Raw genomic sequence first — 25,325 nt, 5'->3', positions numbered from 1 at the left:
ATAAATATGTACTTTAATGAAACACAGTCTTAGCAAGATACAGAAACAATCTAAGTGTCTGATGATGGATGAATGGATAAAGAAAATGAGTATATATCTATATAATGGAATGTTATTCAGCAATAAAAAGAAGGAAATCCTGCCATTTGCAACCCCATGGATAGACTGGAAGGCATTATGGTAAACTAATTCAGTCAGACAGAGATAAATAGTGTATGGTATATCACTTATATATGGAATCTAAAAAAATAGTTGAATTCATAGAAACAGAATAGATTAGAGTAAATGGGTGATGTTGGTCAAAAGATACAAACTTTCACATAAAATGAATAAATTCTAAGGATCTAACATTTGGCATGGTGACTATAGTTAATAATACTGCATTGTATCCTTGAAATTTGTAAAGTGAGATCTTAGTGTTCTCACCAAAACAATCAAAACCAAAAAATGGTATTTATGAAATGACAGACAGAGTTCATAAACTCCATTCATGCAATCATTTCACAGTGTATACGTATACTGAATTTTCATAATGGTACACTTTAAATATATATGGTTTTATTTATTACTTATACCTAAATAAAACTGGGGAGAAAACACTGTCTTAGACATTTACTAAATATCTATTACTAAATATTAAATTCTAGAAAAGATTTTAAGAAGTTTAAGTCTTAGATAAGAGTAGTTTAGCAAATAACCATTAGTAAATGCTAGTCTATAGCATCTCTCAAAAGTGAAAGAAGAAAACATAAATTTATCCCATTAAATACTGAGCCTATTCACAAAATAAGTTAGTTCACTTAAATTCTCAACCCAGTGATGCTATCTCCAGGTTGATCTTGAAGTGGTTCTGAAGACTGTCCTTCTGATGGCTTATACCAAGGGGCCTCGTGATGAGCATGATAGTCCTGCCCAGAACACATAATTACTTCATGGAAGATTGGTAGCAACCAACCTAGAGCACTTTTAAATTCATTTATATTAGTCTTTACTTTTAATACACATTTTTAAAGTGCCACAAAATGACATTTTTGTAAGCCTATTACAGAACCATGGCAAACTACGTGAAGGGTTCTCGACTGAAACCAAAAGAAAGCTCTGCTGCCAAGCAACCACAATCTTGAACTGCATGTATTAGATAAAATAGAAAAAAAAATCTATTCAAAACTATATCAATTTTATGCTTGATAACAAACTGCTCTATCATCAGCAGAAAACTAAATGACACACACTCTGAAAGCTACTGATGATATAATTGTTATGAAGTTAAAGAACCTGAACGTTCTTCATTAGGCAACATTCCTCCAATCAGGTATTTATGTAGAGTTTAATAAAGCAGCTTACTCTGCAGGGTCAGACTCATGCTGCGCTCCACCACCCCAGCGTCATTGGTAGCTATGCACGTATAATCACCAGCATCTTCATTCTATGGAAATAAGCAGTGCTTTATAAAAATGTGAGCCTACAGAGCAGGGTAAATAACTTTTTTCACCATGAAGCTACAATATAATTTTTTTTGAGAAGGAATTTTTCACAGAAATAGAAAAAAACTACATATATTTACCTTCATAAATAGGTTTAAAAACAAGAAAAAGGAGAAAAAAATTCACAGCCTAAATGTTTTCAAAACAGCCTGTTATTGTTCTCTGGGAACAATATTGCTAGGAAACTGAAGTAAAATAATATTTTTTATAATCTTCTATCCAAAATTATCTCACCAAAGAAAAATGCCTAGGCTATCCTTCCAGATATATTTTTTTTCTTTCTTTCCTTCTTCTTCTTTTTTTTTTAAAGAGAGAGAGAGAAAGGAAGGAGGAGCAAAGGTAGAGAGAGAATCTTAAGCAGATTCCATGCTCAGCATAGAGCCCAACATGGGACTCGATCTCACAACCTTGAGATCACAACGTGCGCTGAAATCAAGAGTCAGACACTGAACAGAATGAGCCACCCAGGGGCCCCTCTTGTTCCAGATACCTTAAAAAGCATTAAAATAATGAGGACAAATTAACAAATGTTGAAACCATTCTAGTGGGGGTTATTAAAAAAATTAAGGATTGTCTCTATCTAGAGAGTGTGAACTTCAGGAGAGAAAGGAAAAACTAATTTACTGATAATGATAAATCACAGAATATGTCCCAAATTTATAGATATGTGGTATAAAGGATAATGCTCCTTGGGTTTAGGTTTGGTGACTAATCAGAGTCACAAATTTTGCTAAAAGTTTTGTGAACAGGATCACTGGGGAATAGAAGCACCAAGTCAATGAAGGAGAACTGAATTGCAGGAAGTAGATAGAGGAGGATGGGAGAAGGAAGACATATTTAATTGGGTGTGTCAATGCATCATCCAAATAGAAATTTTCAATAAGAAACTGTAATTGGAACTTGGAAGAGTTGCAGAGTTGAACATAAATATTTAAGAATCTGAAATTGTATGGTAAAAATAATTAGTATTAGTATGAACATTGGTGGTAGTAGAAGAAGTACCAAGGACTTCAGAAGTAGCAATACTTGTGTAGAGGAAAAGGAAGGACATGAAAACAAAGAAATCTAAGTCTCACTGGTGTTATAGCAGCTAAAGGTAGAAATCATCTCAAAATTTAAAGGACAAGGAACAACATCTGATCTTGAAATAAAATCCAAGAGAATGAAAGACTAAGAGTGGTTCATTGGATTAGATGATTAAATATTGTATATTAATTATTATTCCAATTAATTAAACAATGTGATAAAAATTACCCATATGTCGTCCCGTTGAGAAATTTTTAGACAAAATATCTCATTCACTTGACCCCAAAATTAGAATAACTTAAAGCAACCCTCATTTTCTGAATTTCTGAAGCTTCTGGAAAGCCAGAAATAGTTATCCGCCTAGTAATGAAAGTTATCATGTAACTTATTTGTAATTGTGTTTGTAATTCTTCAATTTCCTTGCTGTAATACAGATATGAGGAGGTTATCTAATGATGCTAAATAGTAATAGATCAATGATTGAGAACAGAGCAGCAGAATTATTTTGTTGCTTGTATTTCTTTGAAGTCTAAAAATAATCGATTTGAACCACTGTTTCAGTTCTTTATTTAAAAAAAATTCATTTAGATTTTATGATTTTTAAAAAGACTTTATTTGTCTGTGTGTGTGTGTGTGAGAGAGAGAGAGAGAACAGAGAACACAAGCATGGGGAGCAGCAGGTAGAGCAGGCTGAAGGAGAAGCAGGCTCCCCGCTGAGCAAGGAGCCCAATGTGGGACCCTGGGATCATGACCTGAACCTAAGGCAGCCACTTAACCAGCTGAGCCACACAGGCGGCCCTCAGATTTTATGATTTAATTAGGAATACAAGAGAAATTTTTCCATTTATGGTACCTATACAGAGGCATTACTGTGGTGCTTAAAGTGCTCATCAACAATTTCAGTGTGACTTACCACAGTGCCATAAATGGCCAGGGAACCATTGACCAGTTGACGGATTCTGTGGTTTATTTCAATATCCACCCCCTTCCTGCTCCATTGGATGGTTGGGGCAGGATCTCCTTTCACTTCACAATTCAAGACTGCATTACCACCAAGTGGTTCAATCCAGTTAGAAGGGTAATCACCTTTGAAGACTGGAGGTTCTGGGAAATACAATAAACAATTGTAAGTAAAAGGAAGCTCTGATCATTTCTTTGTGATGTTGGCCTACTTAGAGATAGTTTAGTGAAGAAGGGAGAAGCCACTTTTGAACCCCATGAATTTTCAGAATCAACTGTTCACACTAATCCAACAGATAATTCAGTTAGTTTCAATAATCTAAGCAGATGATTCCATTTTGTACCAAATGATCTCTTTGCTTACCTACTTTTGAGTTGAATGTTGATAATTTTTTATTTCTTATGAATTTGCACATCTGTGCAACAGGACTAGATGGATTAATAAACTGAACTTATAGTGAAATACTACATAATAAGGAAGCAAAACACAAACTATTCGTTATAAATAAATGATAAGTTAAAAATAGAGCATGTTTACCTACCTTTCACATAAACAAATCCAATCGCCTTCACAAAACCAACGCTGTTCTCTGCGGTGCACACGTAAGTACCTGAATCCTCCTTTGACACTCTTTCAATAACAAGTTCACTGTGTCCATTCACACTGTCAAAGTGGGCTGAAAGAAACAAGCCAGGAAATGGCACAAATGCCTCTCAGTAACCTAAGAAAATCATCACAACAGCTCTATGTTTTACAGGTTGGATTTATGAGTTGGTCAGCAATTGAACTAGAGATCTCATCATGACATTGGAGAAGAGAGCCTTTTCCACAGATTTCTTCCCCGGAGCTATTTTCTATGTCTCTAGACACTTGTTTGAAGAATGAAAAACAGCAGAAGGAACAGGAAAAGAGAATGAAAATAAACATCTTTTAAAGTTATTTTAGATTTAAAGTACACCCTTCATCTCAAAGCATTGCCTAAATCTGTTTCGTAGTTTCTCTGGGTTTCAACAATCTTTCATTCAGACCAATGACATTTTCCATTTCATTTATCTCACCACCCCTTTTCCTCCCAAACACTTTACATCAAAAACATGAAAACCTTTTCAGCTGTAATTCAATGGACTTGGCAGGTCAGAAGGGAAATCATGAAAACACATGCTAGTTAGGTAATAATGACAACAGGATTAAATTTGTAATAATTCACACTTCTCCATAAGTGGTGATGATATAAATATTTATAAAGTTAGTTATAATATTTGGAATAGAGAATAAGGTAAACATGTTAATCGTGAAACAACTATACTTAATAAGATTCTGATTAGACCAGCAAATTTCTAAGTACATTTGTATGTTTACCTTGAGTGCTTTCTCCATTCAAATTATTTCAAAAGATTTCATACTGTTGAATATTAAGTGGAAAATGAAGCTTTAAAAATGTAAATCGCTGAATTACTATTACACTTTCAGAAAACAGTACTGAATAGATTTTTTTAGACTTCGTTTTTCCTTAGTGACATATGCTATTATCATTTAGGGAATAGAGTTGATGAATTTCAGTCATTAGTATAAATCTTTGTAACAGAAGAATTCAGCCTTATTATTTCTTTTCTAAGAAGGCATTTATTAAATGCTAATAGTGCAGTATCTCAGAACTCAATTTTGGGTATGACAACTTCTTATTAACTGATAACATCTTTGCGCTGATGACAAAGTCTAACAAATAAGGAGATAGTGTCCTTCTAGAGATGATTGTTTCTGGCTTCCAGGCACTAGTCTAACACGTAGTGCACACAGTGACCAAAAATTTTCTACATAATTTATTGACATTATAAGAGAGATTAATAAATATTAATTCATACAGTGAGAAGCAGAGCTCTCCTCTGTAAAATTAGGTGAATCTTCAGGACTCCAATAGTAGCCACCTTAATGCATTTATCAGGGAGGATAAGTTTAGGTACCTGTGTATGCAAGATTATCTTCTCCTGGGGAAGGGAGATTATTTTTAGGTAAAAATGTCTACTAATATCCTGTCACATATGGTCCAGTGATTAAATTATCCTTCAAAAGAATGAAAAAAAGAACATATATACTGGGTATAGGGTAAAATCCAGGCAAATGTACGTATTTTACAGAACTTAAAGCAATCGACTCTTCATGTAACATTTTATTTTATTTTATTTATTAGAGAGAGAGAGAGAGCGAGAGCACAGGGGGAAGGGCTGAGGGGAGAGAGAGAGAGAGAGAGAGAGAAAGAGAGAGAATCTCTCAAGCAGACGCCCTGCTGAGCACAGAGCCTGAAGGTGGGGCTGGTTCCCACACCCTGAACTCATGACCTGAGCTGAAACCAAGAGTTAGATGCTCAACTGACGAGCCACCCAGGTGCCCCATCTCTTCATGTAACTTTCAATCAATTCCCACAGCTGAAGGACATGGAGATTGATTTAGAGTTCTTCATGGATATATTTATTTACTTAAGAATTAAATTACCAACCTGGGATAATATTGTTATTGAAGGTCCATGTTAACTTGGGCAATGGAATCCCAGTGGCTTTACAGCTTAATCGTAGCTGTTCTCCTTTACTTAATGACACATCTCCAGGAAGTTCAGTAAAAGTGGGGAGAACATGTACAGTCAGGCTGACCATGTGGGTGTCTTCACCTGCAGCATTGTTAGCAACACAGGTATAGGTGCCAGAATCCTCTGGCTTAAATAAAGAAAAATCATAGTGTTTAAAATGACATCATCTTACATCATATTCCATAAAATACATAAAATTGCATAGCTTGGTTCCCAAAGGAGCACTCTTATTTAATAAGACAGTTTAAATTTCCATCTTGTAGTCTCAACCATCTGACTGGCTTTTGTGGAACATAACTCAAAATGTATAGGAGTTGAAACAAAGGCCCATGCCCTACAGAACTTCAGCATTTTACAGTAATAAGATCTCAGAAAACTTTACAGAAGCTTTCAAGTTTACTAAACATCAAGTGTACTGCAGCTCTACAATGTACAAACAAAGAACACGTAATATCAAAGTTTGGTAGCATCTTGACAGCATAGCCGTCAGTCTTGGTAACGTGGCACCAAAGACCACCAAAATTATCAAAGGAGATGGAAAGGGTATGGGCAACAGTACCTGCAATTCTGAAGTTTCACTTGCAAAATGCAATGGCCAGTCTTGGCACTCATCTTACTAGATGTCCCGGGATGGTGTCATTTGACGTCATTTGACACCTTGGCTTCCATGTTACCCCCTTCTCCTAGTTTCCTTCCTACCTCACTGGTTGCTCCATTTCCTTTTTTTTTTTTTCCTGGTTTCCCTTCAATATTAATGTCTTGATGCTGGCATGCAAGAGGGCTCAGTTTTCAGTCCTCTTCTCTACCTGCAGTTGGTTCCTTAAGGATGTCATCCAGTCTCATGGTTTTAAATACTACGTATACTCTGAGGAGTACCAGTATTTGTAGCCCTGATCTTTCTTCCAAACTCCAACTACGCTGAACTTCCCATTTTACCTCTCTGCTGGTATGCCCAAAAGACTTCTCAAACTCATGTCCAAAACTGAACCCCCAATTTCCCTTTCACTATCCTGTTTCATCTGTAGCTTCATCATCTCAGTTGATGACTATTTTGTCCTTCCAGTTGTTAATGCCTTTTATTCTTAGGCATCTGAGTCATCTGTACTTCTTTCTTTCTCACATTGTAGTGGCAATCTAACTAGGAAAACCTAGCTTCAGAGTATATGCAGAATCCAACCCCTTCCCACCCCTTCTCTGTTAGCATAATCTCTCCTCGAACTCCAAATCAACTACCCAACAGGACTTTCTCCTTTCCTTTGCCTCTGCTCATTACAAAAGTCAATGTAGTATTGCAAAAAACTAAGGCAGATAACATTGATCCCAGGCTCAAAACCTGCACTGGATTCTAATTTTACTTAGAGTAAAAAGCAAAATTGTTATAATCTACAAGATACTACATGATCTGGTCTCCATTTTCTTTTCTTTCTTTCTTTTGTTCTTTTTCTTCTTTGCTTTTACTAGGCTCCTATTCCTCCAATATATTAGGTGTGTTCCCATCTTAAGCTCTTTCCTGTAGATATCTGAGAGAGAAACATCCCAGTTTTACCTGCTTCTCATGCTCTTACCCCAGATATTTGCCTGGCTAACTCACTTCCTTCAAGTGTTACTCAAATGTCCCTTCCTAAAGGAGATTCACCCTGACTATCCTATTAAAAAAAATGTAACCAGTAACCCTCCAAATTCTGATCCCCTTTACTGTTCTTTTATTTTTCAAACTACTTATTTTCTTCTGACTTATTATACACATTGTTCATTATCATTCTATACATTATTATTATTTTTTTCATTGTCTATTCCCCTCCTCTAGAAATAAACTGAATGAAGGCAGGGATCTTTGAGTCTTTTGTTCCCCCATGTATTACTAGTGCATAAATCAGTTCTGGTCACACAGAAGGTATTCAATAAATATTTGTTGAATTAATCGTTGAATGCTTCTGAATGCATTAAGTCCCACTGCAGACTTTTCCTTCTCTTTTAAAAGCTTAAGACTATATATAATCATAAAATAAGACTATATATAGTCATATATAAAAAATATATATATATTTGCATTGAAACAATAAAGAATTGATTGCTTAGAGATGTAGCATAAAAATTGTAATCCCTAATAGTAGATACAATCTAAATCTGATTGGCTGCATACTTTTTTTAAAGGGTAAACAAGAATAAATCACATTCTCTGCAAACTCCATATCATTTAGCTATTCTTAGATTCTCAGGTTATAATAATTTAAGCTTACAATCAAGGATTTTATGAAAGTGAAGCACTTAAAATCTGGATTGTACATACTATTCACAAGTAGATCTCTACTTATCATTTGAATCGTCATCTGGTATTTATGAACTACTTTATTGTTTTGTTTTGTTTTTTAACAAATCTGGGCCATTGTCCCATTGTCCCCTTTTCTTTCTCCTTTAATTCCTTCTGGTCTGTATGTGTAAAAACGGGCCCAAATCCAACATTCCTGAGCCCAGGGGTAATCCCACTAAAGACATTTACTAGCTTAAGCAAACAAATTTATCCTTATCAGTTCTAAAATTCACATTTTTAACCTTTCATATCCCTGAAACTGGGATACCACTTAGAAATGGATGACCATCTCTAGTTTACTTAACTGTACTTTTTCTTTCTTAGTGGTACCTAAAATAAAATAATGGCACATTTTATAACTGATTTGAATAATTACAATTTTCGCTGGCACCAGTGGTTCAGTTAGAGTCCTAGTGACACAGCCAGTCACTAGGGTTATTTACCTGATAATCCCAGGAATCTGGCTAAGGGCCAAAATTATACTATAAAATGAATGTAATCAATTTTATTCCTTTAATCTGTTCAAATTTAATTCCATAAAGATTTTGTAATGAAGTTTAGGTATTTTGAAGGGCAAGGAATAGGAATAAGATACACACAAAAGCCTTGAAAGTGATTCACATTTTAATCGTGTTTCATATTTGGTACCAAGTATTGATACTCTCAAACCACACAGTAAATTTTTTTAAAAAAGTCATGTAGTATACATACATAGATTCTTCTTCAAGTGGGTGACCACTGAAAAACTGAGATGCTTCTGACAGCTACTGTTCTGTAAACTGGGTCAGTACCACATAAGAATATTCAAAAACCTTAGCTTGCATAGATCCCTAAGACTTTAATGTCCTTGTCAATGATTAGAAAGGGTTATTCAAAATTCTGAAAAGAACAGAAAAATTGCTTTTCATATCTGCTTAATACTGCATCAGACATGCTTATATCTCCTGTCTTCTAATCACTCCCATATTTGGGTACATGCATGGAATATAACAGAGGAACTTAGAATTTTTCCTGATAAACAGATTTCCACAAAAGTAAAATAATTTTAGAAGGAGGCCATATATGAGGTCCTACTGTCTGTTAAAATATTATTCTTAGACATGGGCCATAAAACGAAACATGTGTAAAATTCATTTTTTGGCCTGAATTTGTAAGAGTGTTTTTCTTTCATTATTAAAGAATATATTTCCAGGCTGAGTTACTAAAAGTAAAAGGGTGAATTACCAATTCACATCTATTAAACTTACCACAACATTTTCCAGAATAAGTTCTCCATAGGGTTCAATGGTATATTTTCCTAACAAGTTAGCTAAAAGAACATTGCCTTTTTTCCAGTTAATTGCTGGTGTGGGGATTCCATCAGCCATGCATGGAAGAATGGCTTGTGAATTCTCATTGACCGTGTAGTGTATTTCTGTACTTCGGATTCTAGGAGGTACTAAGAAGAGTTTAAAAAAGATAGTCATTCAAGATGTTGAGTGCAATAATATCCTCGTTTGCACAGAATATTCACACACAAAGGACTCTTCTGAGGATAATTTTGATGGAAATAGTAAAATAAAATGTATTAAGTTATTGTTTACTTGTTACCATGAAAGATGCCTATAGCAAGAACTCTACAGGATTTGAACTTGTTGAATACATTCATAATTAGTTTCTAAGCAAATTACAAAAAAGTAGATTAGATTTTATTTGATTTCTTAAATTTCCATCTCTCTCTCTCTCTCTTTTAGAGATTTTTAAAATTTATTTATTTGACACAGAAAGACAAGCAGCGAGAATAAAATAAAATAAAATAAAATAAATTTATTTATTTGACATAGAGAGACAAGCTCACACTCTGAGCTTGACACAGAGTGACAAGCTCACTAATGGCTGAGCAGGAAGCCAGATGTGGGGTTCAATCCCAGAACCCTGGGATCATGACCTGAGCCAAAGGCAGACATTTAACCATCCGAGCCACCCACGTCCCCCTTCTTAACTTTCTCTTACTGAAGTTTCTTATGCTTACTGTAGTGAAGTAAAACAAACTAGTCCATAGTTGTATAAGCTTTGGATTTATAGCACAGACATATTGTGAGCGCAAACTAAAAAAAGTCACCAGTTTAAAACACTGTAAAGCACTCACCCCATATTGAATATCATAAAATGCTATCGAAAAAATATTTATTGTAGTATTCCATGTGTTACAACAAATAAAAATAAAACCATGTCAAGACATTTAATTCAGCTTTTAGAGGAAATTTTTATAGTGATTTCAGAACTCTACACAAATACTTCATATGCCTCGAATTTTTTTTTGGCCTGGAATTTAGGCAATATAAAAAGATCAACCGACTATATAAAAATACAAACAAATAGCTTAGTGGACTTGGAATTAAGTTATTTACTTCTAAAGAAAAGGCTTAAAAAGTGTTAATAATAGTTGGCTCAAAAAGTAAAAATACACACCCCTCCAAAAACTATTACCTTTGGGATTATTCAAACATATCAGTAAGAAATAGATCAATTTTAATGACATTCTGAAAAGTGACAGGACAAAAGTTGTATTTAGCAAAGATTATTTTTTTAGTATATGAATAAATACATAAACCATATCTGAATAAATATACACGCAAACAAATTATAGAAAAAACATACAAATCTATTTTGTTGAATGGTAAATTGTAAATATTTGATCCATTTTTAATTAATTTATATTGTATTTTTATCTTTTTTTTATTCTTGGGGTTGATATTTCAATTTTACTAGTGGTGATGAAGTTGTAACATTAGTACATTTACTTCGTTCTTTTTCAAAATGAAAATTTTAAGGCTCCGACTTTACATTTGATTTTAACTTTGGCCAACACACCATACATTTTGATATGTAATATCCTTATTTTTATTATTTTCTAAATAGTAGGAAAACGAAAACATATTCTTTGATCTACTTGTTAACTAGAATGGTATTTTTAGATTTACCTTGGGGTTGGGGTTTAGGTGTTAAAAGTTTATGACATGTTTCTAGCTTTTTTATATCGTGGGAAGGAATTGTAGCCTTATTTTTAAGTTACTAAAGATTGCTTTGTTGTTTAGTATATGGTTAATTTTGGTAAACTTTATACAAATTTGAAAAAGAGGAGTATTATTTATTTGAGTCTAAAGAACTAATGTGTATTGATTCATTCAATTGTATGAACTGAAAGCACATATAAACCAGGGGAAATATTTAAAAAACTCATAAATAGTGATTTAAAATTTGGGCTATTATTTATTTATTCAATTAAAATTGTGTCTGCTTGAAATAATCACTTTAACTATGAAGTCATAGGAAATTCAAACACACCTGGAGCATAAAAAAGAGCCTTCACAAGTTTTTAAAAAAAAGATAAAGCAAAGGGTCATCTTTACAAGAGTTACCTCTGAAAACAGTAGCTGGAAAGAGTTTAATTTATTTATTGTGTCTTCACACTGATATTAATAGGTATTTTAATCTTTAAAATATACATTAACAATGAACACTGGGTGTTGTACTTTGTACCTAAACAAAGAATCTTGGAACACTGCATCAAAAAGTAATGATGTATTTTATGGTGAGTAACATAATACAATAAATATAAAATAAAATAAAACAACAAAAAAAGAAAATATTTCAATGCTGACTCTTAGGTATTTTGTTAGTTGTCTGAATACAAAGAAAAAACGATTTTTTTCTGTTATAAAAATATACTTATAAATATTTTGCCACTTTAAATAATAAATCGAACAGATTTCCAACTCTCATCAGGTTAACACTAAATAATGTTCATATGGAGATTAGTTTTGAGTGAAGACCATTTGCAAGTTGAGAAATAAGCAGAATAGTCACAAGACACAAACGAACCCCATAAATGGGATCTACAGCCAAAGTATAAATACTAATAATAACCACAATATGAGGGGATGATTGGCAACTCATTAATTATTTTGGCTATCTTAATAAAATCTCTCTTTCTTTCTCACACATGCACTTGATCACAGCCTTTCTTTTGCCCACACCAATAATCAGAGCCTCCATATTATATGAGAAGGATAAGTTCACCTACACACTACATGCACGTGTGTGCACACACACACACACACACACAAGCACATACCACTTTGGATTGCTGGTTTTGCATGACTTTGACTTTCATCCTATTTTTTTTCTCAATGGTCTTCTCTCTTTGCCTTGGCAATGCAGCTGATTGAAATAATTCATGTTAAATAACCTACCATGGACAGTGAGCTTGACGCTTGTGCTGCTCGATCCTGCTGCGTTTGCTGCCATGCACGTGTACTGGCCGGCGTCATCAGGCTGAGCAAACGCTATCTGCAGAGCCCCAGAGCTGAGGATGCGCTGGCGGACTGATTCCACAACCACACCCCCATCTTTGTGCCAGGTAATGTCAGGGGGTGGGAGGCCATCTGCCTCACACGGTAGGGAGATGGGCTTATCCACGGCAGTGATATATTCCTTTGGATGGGGGCTAATGACTGGAGGAACTGAAAGATACAAAGTGTAAACTTCATCTTAAAAGCATAAAGGTACCATTTACACACTAGAGTACCACTCTAGCAAAGGGAAGTCACAGAAAGAAATGAAATCCTGACTTTACCATATCATCAATCAAAGGATCACTACACTTTCTTTTCACTGGAAAAAAAAATTCCTTTCTTAAAAAACTGTTTATTATCTTATGTTAGTCATGGTACAGTACATCATTAGTTTTTGATGTAGTGTTCTGAGATTCATTGTTTGCGTGTAACACCCAGTGCTCCATGTAATATGTGCCTGTCTTAATACCCATCGCCAGGTTCGCTCATCCCCCCCACCCCTTCCCCTCTAAAACCGTCAGTTTGTTTCCCAGAGTCCATAGTCTCTCACGGTTTGGCTCTCCCTCTGATTTCTGCCCCCTCCCCTTTATTTCCCCCTTCCTGCTCCTTAGGAGCAGTGAAACCATGTAATTGTCTTTCTCACTTGACTTATCTTCCTTAGCATAATCTCATCTAGTCCCACCCATGCTGATGCAAATGTTGGGTATTCATCCCTTCTGATGGCTGAGTAATATTCCATTGTGTATATGAACCACATCTTTATCTGTTCATCTGTCGAAGGGCATCTCGGCTCCTTCCACAGTTTGGCTATAGCGGACATTGCTGCTAGGAACACTGGGGTGCATGTGGCCCTTCTTTTCACTACATCTGTATCTTTGGGGTAAATACCTGGTAGTGCAATTGCTGGGTCATAGGGTAGCACTATTTTTAACGCTTTGAGGAACCTCTCCACTGGGAAAAGAAAATTCTTTGAGCCATTTTCAGAATATTGTTGCCGGCATAGCCAACAAATATAAATGATAATTTTAAATGAAACATAAACATGTATTCCTGAGGTACTGCATGTCTAAAAGTTTTAGGTTGTGTCAACAGAGGCATTTTATTTAATATACTGTATTATGAGATTCATTTCAGCTACTTAAACTTTCAGACTAGACCCCTTCAAGGTCTGGAAATTATTCGACGGCTCAGAGATACTTTGACTCAAGTATTCCTACAGTGCTTAGTATCTCAAATACAGCGGCTATATTTAACACAGTATTGCTTGAGCGACTGAATAAATAAATTAGTAGATCATGGAAAAGAATTATATATATAAAACTCTTCCCACTTCTTCCGAAAGCTGTGGAAGAGCTTAGGATAAGGCATTCTCGATGTTTCCAGTAGGCTGATTACCAATTAGGTATGGCCTGGATAGTTTATTGAACCTCAAAAAAATATTAAATGATTATGAGAGAACAATTGAGCACAAGCCAGGAGCAACCGACCACAAGCACACAGGAAAGAAAGAAGAGGATGATTCATCTGTGTCAATACAAGTCCAGAGACAGTGACAAAGTGCAGAGGACAACAATGACAGTAAAAATATCACATTCAGCATGTGTGAGAAAAACCCACAAGAAACAAACAAACAAAACAAAACAAAACAACTACTACCCACTCAGAAAGCTTAAAAGAGAAACAAGGCAAATAATATTGATTATTATCACATACTGCCTGGGAAATGAATCAGAAATGAGATCTCTGAGAGCTGCAGAGCCCAGTAATGCCCTGTGTGTAGCAAGTCCTAAGGACCTAGAACTATCTGCCGCATCTCCAGAGGATATGGAGAAATGGTCAACCACAAGGAGACCTAATCTTATTTTATTTTATTTTTAAAGATTTTATTTATTTATTTGAGAGAGATAGAGCGAGAGAGAGAGAGAGACAGTATGTGTATGCAAGAGCAGGCGGGGAGCAGAGGGAGAGGGAGAAACAGACATGGGGCTTGATCCCAGGACCCTGAGATCATGACCTGAGCTGACGTCAGATGCTTAACCAACTGAGCCACCCAGACATCCTGAGACCAAATCTTAAAAACACTAGTAGTGATGAGTAAAATAAAATCAACAAGTTGTAAAAAAAATTATGAATAACCATGTCAAAATTACTTGTATCAGCTAACCTTATTTGGTTGGGGTTTGTGCTTTCCATTACATACTATATGTGCAAGGAGGGAGATTGGGTTCAGAATTTTCATACCACTAAAGCGTGTAGTTATCTCTGCTTTTGAAATGTTGAAATGTTATTAATCATTTAATGTGTTTCTTTGTCCCGTAATTGCTCATATCAATAATTTCAATCAATTAGTGAAGGAAAAATCCCTCCAAATGGAAATGTTCTTTCCATGACCTCCATGTTGCCAAAACCAATGAATATTTATTGGTCCTTATCCAACTGATCTCTCACTTCCATTCAACAAAGCGTCCACTCCCTTCTTGAAACACTCTCCTCTGCTACCCTCTGTCTAGTTTCCCTCTAACATCTCTGCCTCCTCCTTTGTACTCTTCTCCAGCATCCTCTCTTTTCTCAGACCTTTAAACAATGCAGAGTGATGGGTCTTTGTCCTTAGCTCTTTTTTCTGTACAAATTCTGATCCAGTCTTGTGGACTAAAACACACTGATTACTTCCAAATTTATATCTTACCCTCTACTTCTCCCTTGAGCTCTGAATCCATAAATATTCAACTCAATTTGATATCTCTATTAGGATTTCTCATACTTTCCCACATCCTGTAGGATCAATCAGAAATCATGTTTTCCTTCCTCCAAAGCCAGTTCCCCCCGCTTGCACTACCATTCCCCCATGGCACTATCATCTATCTACTCGCTATCTCAAGCCCGAAGCCCAGGAAACATCATTAATTCCTCTCTTTTCCTAACCTCCCAAATCTGATTCATCACTCATCCTGGCAGTTACACCTCCTGGAAGTATCTTAAAGCCACCACTTTTTCCATTTACCCCTGCAACTTACACGGCCACTCTTACTTCTGGCCAGGCTGTAACACGCTGCCTAGAGGACCTGAATAGTACCTTCGGCTCCAGTCTTGCTCCATCATCTACATGGCCCCAAACGAGATCTTCCTAAAACCAAATGAGCATCTTGGCTAAACCCATAAAGTCTCCCACTGCATAGAGAAGAAAATTTAAACTTTGTGTGGTCCGTCTGACCTTCCATGTATTGGCTCACCTATTCTGACTTCCTTCATATTTTGCCAGCCTTCTCCTTCTCCATTACTCTCTACCACATTGCCAGGTTTCTTTCCTTATTTTCTCCTGCTGTGGGCCCACCGCAAGCGCTGTCCTCTCTCCCTTGGACACGCTGCCACATTTGCAAGGCTCATCCTAGCTTATCACTCAGGTCTCCACCCAAATGGTACCCCTTTAGAGAAGCCTACTTCTTCTTCTTTTTTTTTTTTTTTAAGATTTTATTTATTTATTTGACAGACAGAGATCACAAGTAGGCAGAGAGGCAGGCAGAGAGGAGGAAGCAGGCTCCCTGCCAAGCAGAGAGCCTGATGTGGGGCTCAATCCCAGGACCCTGGGATCATGACCTGAGGTGAAGGCAGAGGCTTTAACCCACTGAACCACCCAGGCGTCCCAGAAGCCTACTTCTTAAAGCCCACTTTAACCACTAATGTCAAATGGTCCCCACATTTCCCCATTCTTCCCATCTCAGCCTTTTGTTTTCTGCTTAGCATATGTCAGAATTTATAATTATTTCATTTACTGTGGTAGTTAAGTTTTTTCCCTTCTGTACACCATAAGGGAAGGATCATGTCTGTAATGTGCAATGTATTTCCATTTATTATTGCAATAAATATTTGTTGAGAAAATGTTAGCATTATAAAGAAATTAGATTTATAATGCACACATTAAGTAAACTTTACTATAGTCAGTAATATACCACAGGAAAAATCATACTTAACAGAAACTTGAAATCAGCTAATGCAAATTCAGAAGCTCAGAACCTAGTTCCAGGTCACAAAACTAATACATGCAAGATACAAATATTATATCAAGAAAATAACAGTTAAATGTGAAAAGACCCTGCTTTGTCAACAGAATAATTTTTTTCCATCAAGTTGGTTAACTGAAATTACAATTTTTTTGTTTTATGATTTTTTATGTATGATTTTTAAAATGGATATTAGAATCTAATGTTTCATAAATGTATCCAATGTGGTATCATGGAGAGATTGGTTTTAAAAGTTACCTTAAGCATGTGCTACAATGAAACAGAGTACCATATGAAGTTCAGAGAAATCCAAAATACCATGAGATGCATCAGTTTTCTTATATAAACAATGACCCCCCAAAACCCCCAAGAATTAAATTTTCTTCTTCATAAGGGTAACTGAAAAAACACATTGTATAATGTAATATAAGAATGCTGAGAACTATAGTAGCATCCTTATTTTAGATAGATGAACTTTTGGTGTACACCTTGTTACAAGCATCTCTGCAATGAAGACATAGAAATTTACTATTTAGGTACCTTGAACATTTAATTTGATTTTGCCTAAGGCGGTACCAGCCGGATTCTGAGCCACACACATGTAAGTACCAGCATCTTCTCTGGCAGCTCTGGAGATCTGCAAGCCGCCCCCGGGAAGAACTGCATGGCTTTTTCCTGCATCAGTTATGAAAGCACAGGGAAGAATTTTTATTAAAAAAAAATTTCTTTTAAATTTTTTCATTAAAAAAAATCATCCTGACTTCTGAATTGTGAAACACTGATTTGTCATTTTCTTGATAGAAACAGTGGTAGGTACCTGCAGTGACAACATTGATGCCTTCTTTTTGCCAAGTAATGAAAGGACTGGGGGTCCCTGTTGCTTCACATGGTAATAAAATGGGATTGTTTACAATGACATCGAGTTCACTTGGCTGAGGCTGAATGACTGGAGGCTCTATAAGTACCAACAGAAAAAGCAATGGCACCAGTTAGTGGCAGAACTGTCTAAAAGTTAATCACGCCTAGATCCATATTTCCATGTTATTAGTGATTTGATTGTCCAGAGGAAAGGAGAACATTGGCCACATTACATTATTTTTTGTCTTGCTTCCGTAAGCAGATTCCATTAGAAGAACTCCATTAGGAGACTAGAAGCCAGAACAGATTATAGATGTTCAAGAAAAAAATAATTTAGGGGTTTTTCTGTGTGATTTTTCATCTGTATGTTTTTCTTCATTTATTGAAAAAATATTTATCAGTCTTTCATATCCCCCAGATATTACTGTGGTTCATAAGTCTAGACAGCACATCCTTTCACGAATAAACATGACTTGAAGAAAAAACAAGCTTTTAATGAATTAAATGACCTTCCATACCCTGGACATAAAGGGTCACATGTCGATGTGCAGAACCAGCTGCGTTCCTGGCAACACAGGTATATTTTCCAGCGTGGTTTAACTGAGTGGCAAATATTTCAATTGCTCCTAAAAAGGAAAAAGTATTTATGTATCTAGAACATCCATTTTTCTTTTTCTGGTTCGATAAACTATGTCATTCTGGTTTTGTGTTTTCATCACCATAGCACAGGAACACTTGGCTTATACTCATACTTGTAACCCCCTGAAGGGCCCAGCGCGGTGCCTTTTGATCATTATTAATAGCTTTATTTAGGCAAAATTTACATGCCATAAAATTCACCCATTTAAATGCACAATTTTATGATTTTAGTATCTTTCCAGAGTCATGCAATTCTCACAACCTGATTTTGAGAACGTTTCTATTACCCTAAATGGAAATTTCTTTCCATTTACAGTCACTTCACATTCCCAGCCCCAGCCCCATGCAATTACGAATTTCTTCTTCTTCTTCATATATTTGCCTTTTCTGAACATTTCACGCGGATGCAATCATACAGCTGTCCTTTGTGTCTGATTTCTTTCACTGCGAGCAGTTTCTGAGTTTCTTTTGTTGTAGTGTGCGCCAATATTTTTGTTCCATTTTATTGAAAAATAGAATTTCATTGTGTGGATTAGCCACATTTTGTTTATTCTTTCATCAGTTGATGGACATTTGGATTGTTTCTACTTTCTCTATTGTGAATCATGCTGTACGAACATTTGCATACAAGTCTTAGTGTGGACATATGTTTTCATTTTTCTGGGTAGATACCTAGGAATGGAGTGTTGGGTCATATGGTAACTCTTGTTTAATATTTTGAGAATGTTCCAATGTGTTCTTTTAACACAGTACCTTGTGCTGAAGGGTAGTTAATTTCTATTTTATGATTTTAATTGCTACCAATCTATACACATTTCAGAGACAGCCAAAATACTTGGCATTGAGAGCCAAGTTCTACCCTGAGAACAATCTTCCATCATTTCCGTTCTATTGAAAAAGTAAACAAATTCCCTTAGAATAACATGTACAAATGCATAAAGCCCCAGGATGTTAGCTGCTACTTTAGTTCAACTCTAGTGTACCTTCCCAATACAAAACACCAATGTGCACTACCTATATTTTCATTTAGATGAATTATAATTTTTCTCTTTCAGTACATAAATTCTATAAATGATGGCTACTACCACTCTCAAAAATTATCCATCCTAACATTTATCACCCAGCCTTACCTGCTCAGTTATAAAAACCCTGAAAACAAAAACCTTGAAAACCCTCCCAGTTCTATAGCCTCAGAAACTCAGTGGTGTATACAACTTATTTGGGGCACTAGATCTTTATTAAATGAATGGAGATTCTTTCTGGCTAATAGAAAGAGTGTGGTTCACTCAAAGGCAACCAGTGAATTTGTGAAACTTCAGGATTAGTAAGAATGCACTTAAAATCTCCATGATCATTCCTATTATATTCAGTTATTGTGATTTTGTTTCCAGACTTTTTTTTTCTCTCCCTTTGTCCAGTTCCCCTTCCCATTCTAACTGTATTTTTTTCCCCAGATGTATAAGACTAGGAATGAAATGCATTTTATTTATTTTTTTAATTTTGGTGCAACAAAAGGCCAGGTAAGTTCATCCATTAATAACTAGTGTCATCATAGATGTATAATGACTGAGCCTGGTCTTACCTGAGGACAGAATTCTGTAACCGTCTCCCCTGGGATGTAGCCTTATACCATTTTTTGTCCAGTGAATTGAGGGAATTGGAACTCCTGAAGCAGTGCAGGTGATTACGGTGGGGGCATGTTTGGTTACTACGAAGTCTGTAGGCTCATCGGCTATGGAGGGTGGAACTAAAACAACAGTAACAGTAATTAGGAAGCACACATTTCCAGTACTTACAGGTTTCCAAAGCCTTATTATACATCTTTCTCTTTCTACACTGAAAGTTAGTAAGTGGAAAAGGAAGCCCTTTTGGGAAGTAGTGGGATGATGAAATGCATCATTATAATAACTGATAATCCACATACTAAGCCAGTTCTACCTTGGACAGTGAGATCCACAGTTCTCTTATCCTCCCCAGCATCATTTGTCACGGTGCACTCGTAAGTTGCAGTATCATCCACAGAAGGGGAAATAATGACCAGTGAACCAGAAGAAAGGAGTCTAGAAGAAAAAGTTCAGAGCGATGATGTACTACAGGTCAATTTTCATAAATGTTGGTTCAACCACAACACGGTACCATGAAGGAAATGGAGTTCTTTCCTTGTATTAAAACGAGGAATCAGACTTCTTTGTGTATGGGCAATGGGTTAATAGAGCCTCAACGTGAAGATTTAGAGGAAGCAGTTGTATAGAAGGATTGCTTGAAGAGGGACTCCTGCATTTTCTGATTGCTTATATCATGATCAACCATGCTCTCCTAAGTGACATATAGGAAAATGAGTCTGCTGATGACAGCCACTGTTTACTGAGATTAGAATACATTCCAGAACCATCTCAACTGCTTCACATAAACTACCTCTAATGTCACGAACTTTGCAGATTGGCATTCGATTATTTCCGTTGACAGGCTGGTAATTACAAGTGCATCTGTCTTACATGTTGCTCTACTTTGCATGTCTCCTTACGTGTGCAGAACACTTTTGAGATGCCTAGTATGTATATCAATAAGTCTTTTCCCTAACTTCTAACCAATTCAAAACTAAAGTGATCTGGATCACTTCAAATGCTTAAGAGGTCTAGTAAATGTGCATATGTTATGAAAAATAAATCTAAATGAATTATCTATTTCCTTACTTCAAGGTGTACACCATTAGAATAAAAATGATTTGATTCAATGGGAATACATTTGACATGCTTTTTTAAAAAGGTGTTGCACATTTTCTGTATAGCACATATCTTTCAATCACTAGACTCCCAGTACCCAAAGATTTAAAAGGTGAGAAAGAAACAACAGAATTTCAAGTGAAACACTCCACAGCTCATATTTCCTAATGTATAAGTATTGATTATTATCAAAGTAAATCTACAAGAACACTTGTTTTTAGCATTATGGCAATTCCCTTGACAAGATATCTGTTAATTTAACTGAGATACAAGAAATGATGCTCATTTACATCATCAGAAATTCCTAGTGATTGGGGCGCCTGGATGGCTCAGTGGGTTAAAGCCTCTGCCTTCAGCTCAGCTCATGATCTCAGGGTCCTGGGATCGAGTCCCGCATCGGGCTCTCTGCTCAGCAGGGAGCCTGCTTCCCTCTCGCGCTCTGCCTGCCTCTCTGCCTACTTGTGATCTCTGTCAAATAAATAAATAAAATCTTAAAAAAAAGAAAGAAAGAAATTCCTAGTGATTAAAGTGTTAGCTTTTAAAAAACATGCTGTCATGTTATGAAATATTTGAAGTAAAGCTGAAGAAATGCAAAAATTGGAGAACAAGGATGTTTGTCCTCCCTACCCATGCTACCAACTACCAAAGTCGTACTTCAAGGTTTAGAATTTCATTTTTATTCTATAGCTAAAGTTGGTATTATTTTTACAGAATAGTTGTTCCCTTATACCAAATATTTTCATTCTTTCTTTTTATAAAATTCCAAAAGAGGCTATGAAAAATAAAGCAGAATAAGAATCTAATTTTGTAGATCTCTCTGATCATCCTCCACAGGGCTTATGGATAGAAAAGTTGAACTCATAACTCAGGACAAGCTTTTAGACTGAAAAACTAGTTCCATGTCAAGAAAAATACACATTCTCTACATACTAGCTAATTCTTTACACTTTATATAAATGCTGTCCCCATTGATAGAGATGAAATGTTAATTCTTTTTAAAATTTTGTTTCTAAATGTATAAGTTTCTAAATGTAGGTGGGTTGTTTTAGTTAAATGATTCCTTACCTGTATGAATTCTGATTTTGGTCCACATTAAGAAGATGCCCATTCTTCCTCCACCTGATTGATGGTTTTGGTATCCCAGCAGCCTCACAAGCCAGAGTAGTTTGAACATTTACTGTTACAGTTATGTTGGTAGGACCCAGAGCAATGGATGGAGGAACTAAAACAAAGCCAACAAATAAGAGGGAAACATAGCAAACAGTATGCCATCTGATGTATTTCTACCAGATTGAAATTAATCACTGGTAACTTGCTACATAGTTACAAACACAAGAAGACTCTGAATTTAGTGTTGTGATGGTGCTAGCCACAATGAGGAGAAAACATGGGTACTGACTGTTCACAATAGAGTATGGTACCTTTATACAGCCCTGGATATCAAGGTCTTTAATAACTCACAGGTTTAGGCCATCAGAGAATATTTAACCCAAAGATGAGAAGCTGTTCCTACAAGTGTATTTACCGTGGACTTGTAAATCTATTCGCCTGCGGTCTGTTCCAGCAGCGTTGGTAGCCATACACAGATATCGCCCAGTATCTGCCACATGTGCCGACTGGATATGAAGGAATCCATTTTCCAAGATGGAGTATCTACAAGAAAGATCACAAGTGAAGTTCTTGGAATCAGCTTTTGTTTTCTGATTATCTGAATTTTGACTAAGAGTATATTAAAAGACATAAATCCATTTTTAGACTTTTTCCTGCTTTAGAAATTTGCAATACCCTTGGTGGAAAAAAGGGATATTCTGCAAAGGTGCAGAGCAGATGGACTTGTGATCTTTGATGAATTATAATGATTATGTGTTGACCATATGCCATAGAATTATGCTTTTTAAAACAGTATATTTTGATTTTCATATTAAGATGAAAAACTAATATTAAGTGTAGCAAGACCATGATAATATACTGGGAAAGATTTAGGGATTCATACTTCAGTTATTGCAGTATTTTTCATCCATTTCCAGAATTGTTACCTTGCATGACTTGCAGTGAGAACAGCTCCATCCTTTCTCCATGTTATCCTTGGGGCTGGCACACCCTCAGCAAGGCATTCCAATACAGTTGACGTATTTAGGTGGATGACAAGACTCTGGGGGCCACTCTTTATGTTTGGAGGAACTGCACAAGAGATGCACGTGGAAAGCTTCATTCATATCAACAATACAGCCTGAACTAAGACTCTGAAGAGGTAATACAAGGTTAGCTTTGAGTCAAATGTATAGCTTTGCCCACAGCTAATTCAGGTTAGTATAAATAGAATTGGGTTTTAATTCCTAAAGTCTTATTCAAGATACTCAGTGTTTAAAAATAAAGCACGGGTGGGGGAAGGAGGTTTTAAAACCCTGATATGGTGTGTGAAATCTGGCTTTGTAGGAGAGATGTTGAACATGCATCAGCTCTGGTCTGATGCAAATTAAAGATGATATTTCTTATTTCTCTTTGGCCAAATAATGGTCTGAGAATGTTAACACTGGAACAACTTCACTTTAAATAGAGAACAGAAAGTGGGCTGTTCTAATGAATAGCACATCTGTGATTAATCATGCAAGTCTCAGAGTATGTATTTTATTAATCATTGAGTTCATATGGGAATAGAAAACCTGAATTTTAATTTTAGTGTTAGAGATATTAGTTGTGTGGGTCACTCAATATCCTATAAAGTTTTATATATTAAAAAACCAGAGAGACTGTGATGGGGAAAAGTCTGTATTATCTTCCCAATTATTGGCAAGTTTTGATGTTTAGATTTTAGATTAGAGAGAATCACAGTCCCACGGCAGTCTCTGTCTAGTGCATATGTACTCAAACACCAACATGAATGAAGGTAAACTAAATAATGAACCACCTGTCACCCAGAACCTTAGTGTGACTTCCTCAATGGCTCTGATGTGAATGACACAAAATGTCAGGATACATTGATAACAACTGGACATAGATTATCCTCTAAGATAATGTATCTTTAATTTTTTTGAAATATGGGTTGAATATAGCCATTATACAAATACTACATGTTGTCTTTTTGAAAAAATAGGATAACCACAAGAATTCATTGAGTGTGCCCCTAAGAAATAAAAATGTTACTATGTCTTGGAATACGCTAGGCCAAAATTTTAAATTGTGAAACAACTGTTAATTTTTCTTACCATTTACAGTGAGAATAAATTCTCTTGTAGTCTTTCCTGCAATGTTGCTGGCCACACAAGTATAATTGGCTGTATCACTTAGATCTGCGTTATTAATTTGCAAGTATCTCCCTCCAGATAGGATTCGTACTCGAGGTGTTGCCTAGATTCAGCAAGTAAAATTTATGATTAAAATATCAGGAAAAAAGAATATTACTTTATAACAAGGGCACAATCAAGATTCCCAGCTCTCCTGGCCACAATAATCTGGATACCCAAGGTTGAGCAGGTGACTCATGTTGGGCCCCTGAGAGCCCTCTGCAAGACTTTGTTGGAAGTGTTGGTGAATAAGACCACTTTTTTTTTTTTTTTTTTTGTATCTATCTGGTAGTGAGGGTGACATAGGCTGGTGGCAGTTTTATTACCATGTGTGGACAGCTCTGAATCTAAAACAAACCAAGCAGAGCTGAGATTCAGAGAAAAAAAACACAGATGCTTGATTACATGAGGAGAACCGCTGGACCTAGCAATACCTAAAACCCAAGTTCACCAATCGCTGTAGGTAATAACTGCCTTTAAAAAAATTGTTGGGGGCCCCTGGGTGGCTCAGTGGGTTAAGCCTCTGCCTTCAGCTCAGGTCATGATCTCAGGGTCCTGGGATCAAGCCCCGCATTAGGTTCTCTGCTCAGCAGGGAGTCTGCTTCCCTCTCTGCCCACTTGTGATCTCTGTCTGTCAAATAAATAAATAAAATCTTTAAAATTAAATTGTTGGTTTGAGTTTGAATTCTGCTACTTACAGTTGAAAGTTCCATGACTAGTAAACTAATGATCTCTTAACATTTGAAAAATAAGTAAATAAATGATTTTAGTCTGCAAATATTTGTTAGGCATTTATTTTGTGTACAAGCATGGGACCAAGAATTATGAGACTATAGAGATGATGAAATCTAATCTTTATTATTAAGTCTAATTGGGAAAATAGATGTAAACAAGTAGTTCTGTATAAATTAAGAAGCATGACGTTCATAATCATTAAAAAATTCCAGGTAGAATCAACAACTACTATTTTCTGGTTGAGCCAAAGAAGGAAATATTTCAGGGAGAGCCTAAGTAAGATTTTTCTGCCATGTGGGCTCTGTCCCACATAGATATACAGTTGACCTTTGAACTGCATGGGCCCATTTGTATGTGGATTTAAAAAAAAAATACAATGTAGTACTAT

General features: G+C 35.9%; 1 protein-coding gene across 3 annotated transcripts in view; it reads right to left on the bottom strand.

The window, feature by feature from the left end:
* HMCN1 (hemicentin 1) overlaps positions 1–25,325 on the bottom strand; it is a 485,682-nt gene that overhangs the window by 47,172 nt on the left and 413,185 nt on the right. For all 3 annotated transcript variants that reach the window (XM_004767964.3, XM_004767965.3, XM_013064227.2), the window contains exons 72-86: positions 24,125–24,266; positions 22,955–23,099; positions 22,444–22,571; positions 21,984–22,140; positions 20,134–20,255; positions 19,778–19,942; positions 18,075–18,182; positions 17,516–17,653; positions 17,239–17,373; positions 12,599–12,868; positions 9,611–9,801; positions 5,966–6,179; positions 4,013–4,147; positions 3,424–3,614; positions 1,345–1,426 (exon numbers count right to left, since the gene is read on the bottom strand). In XM_004767964.3, coding sequence (XP_004768021.1) covers positions 1,345–1,426; positions 3,424–3,614; positions 4,013–4,147; positions 5,966–6,179; positions 9,611–9,801; positions 12,599–12,868; positions 17,239–17,373; positions 17,516–17,653; positions 18,075–18,182; positions 19,778–19,942; positions 20,134–20,255; positions 21,984–22,140; positions 22,444–22,571; positions 22,955–23,099; positions 24,125–24,266 — 2,323 coding nt within the window. The remainder of the gene's footprint in view (positions 1–1,344; positions 1,427–3,423; positions 3,615–4,012; positions 4,148–5,965; positions 6,180–9,610; positions 9,802–12,598; positions 12,869–17,238; positions 17,374–17,515; positions 17,654–18,074; positions 18,183–19,777; positions 19,943–20,133; positions 20,256–21,983; positions 22,141–22,443; positions 22,572–22,954; positions 23,100–24,124; positions 24,267–25,325) is intronic.

This window comes from Mustela putorius, unplaced genomic scaffold (assembly GCF_011764305.1).
Source record: "Mustela putorius furo isolate JIRA1106 unplaced genomic scaffold, ASM1176430v1.1 tig00537335_pilon_pilon_pilon, whole genome shotgun sequence".
Classification (NCBI taxonomy): Eukaryota; Metazoa; Chordata; class Mammalia; order Carnivora; family Mustelidae; genus Mustela; species Mustela putorius.
This window is presented reverse-complemented; position numbering and strand designations above follow the sequence as displayed.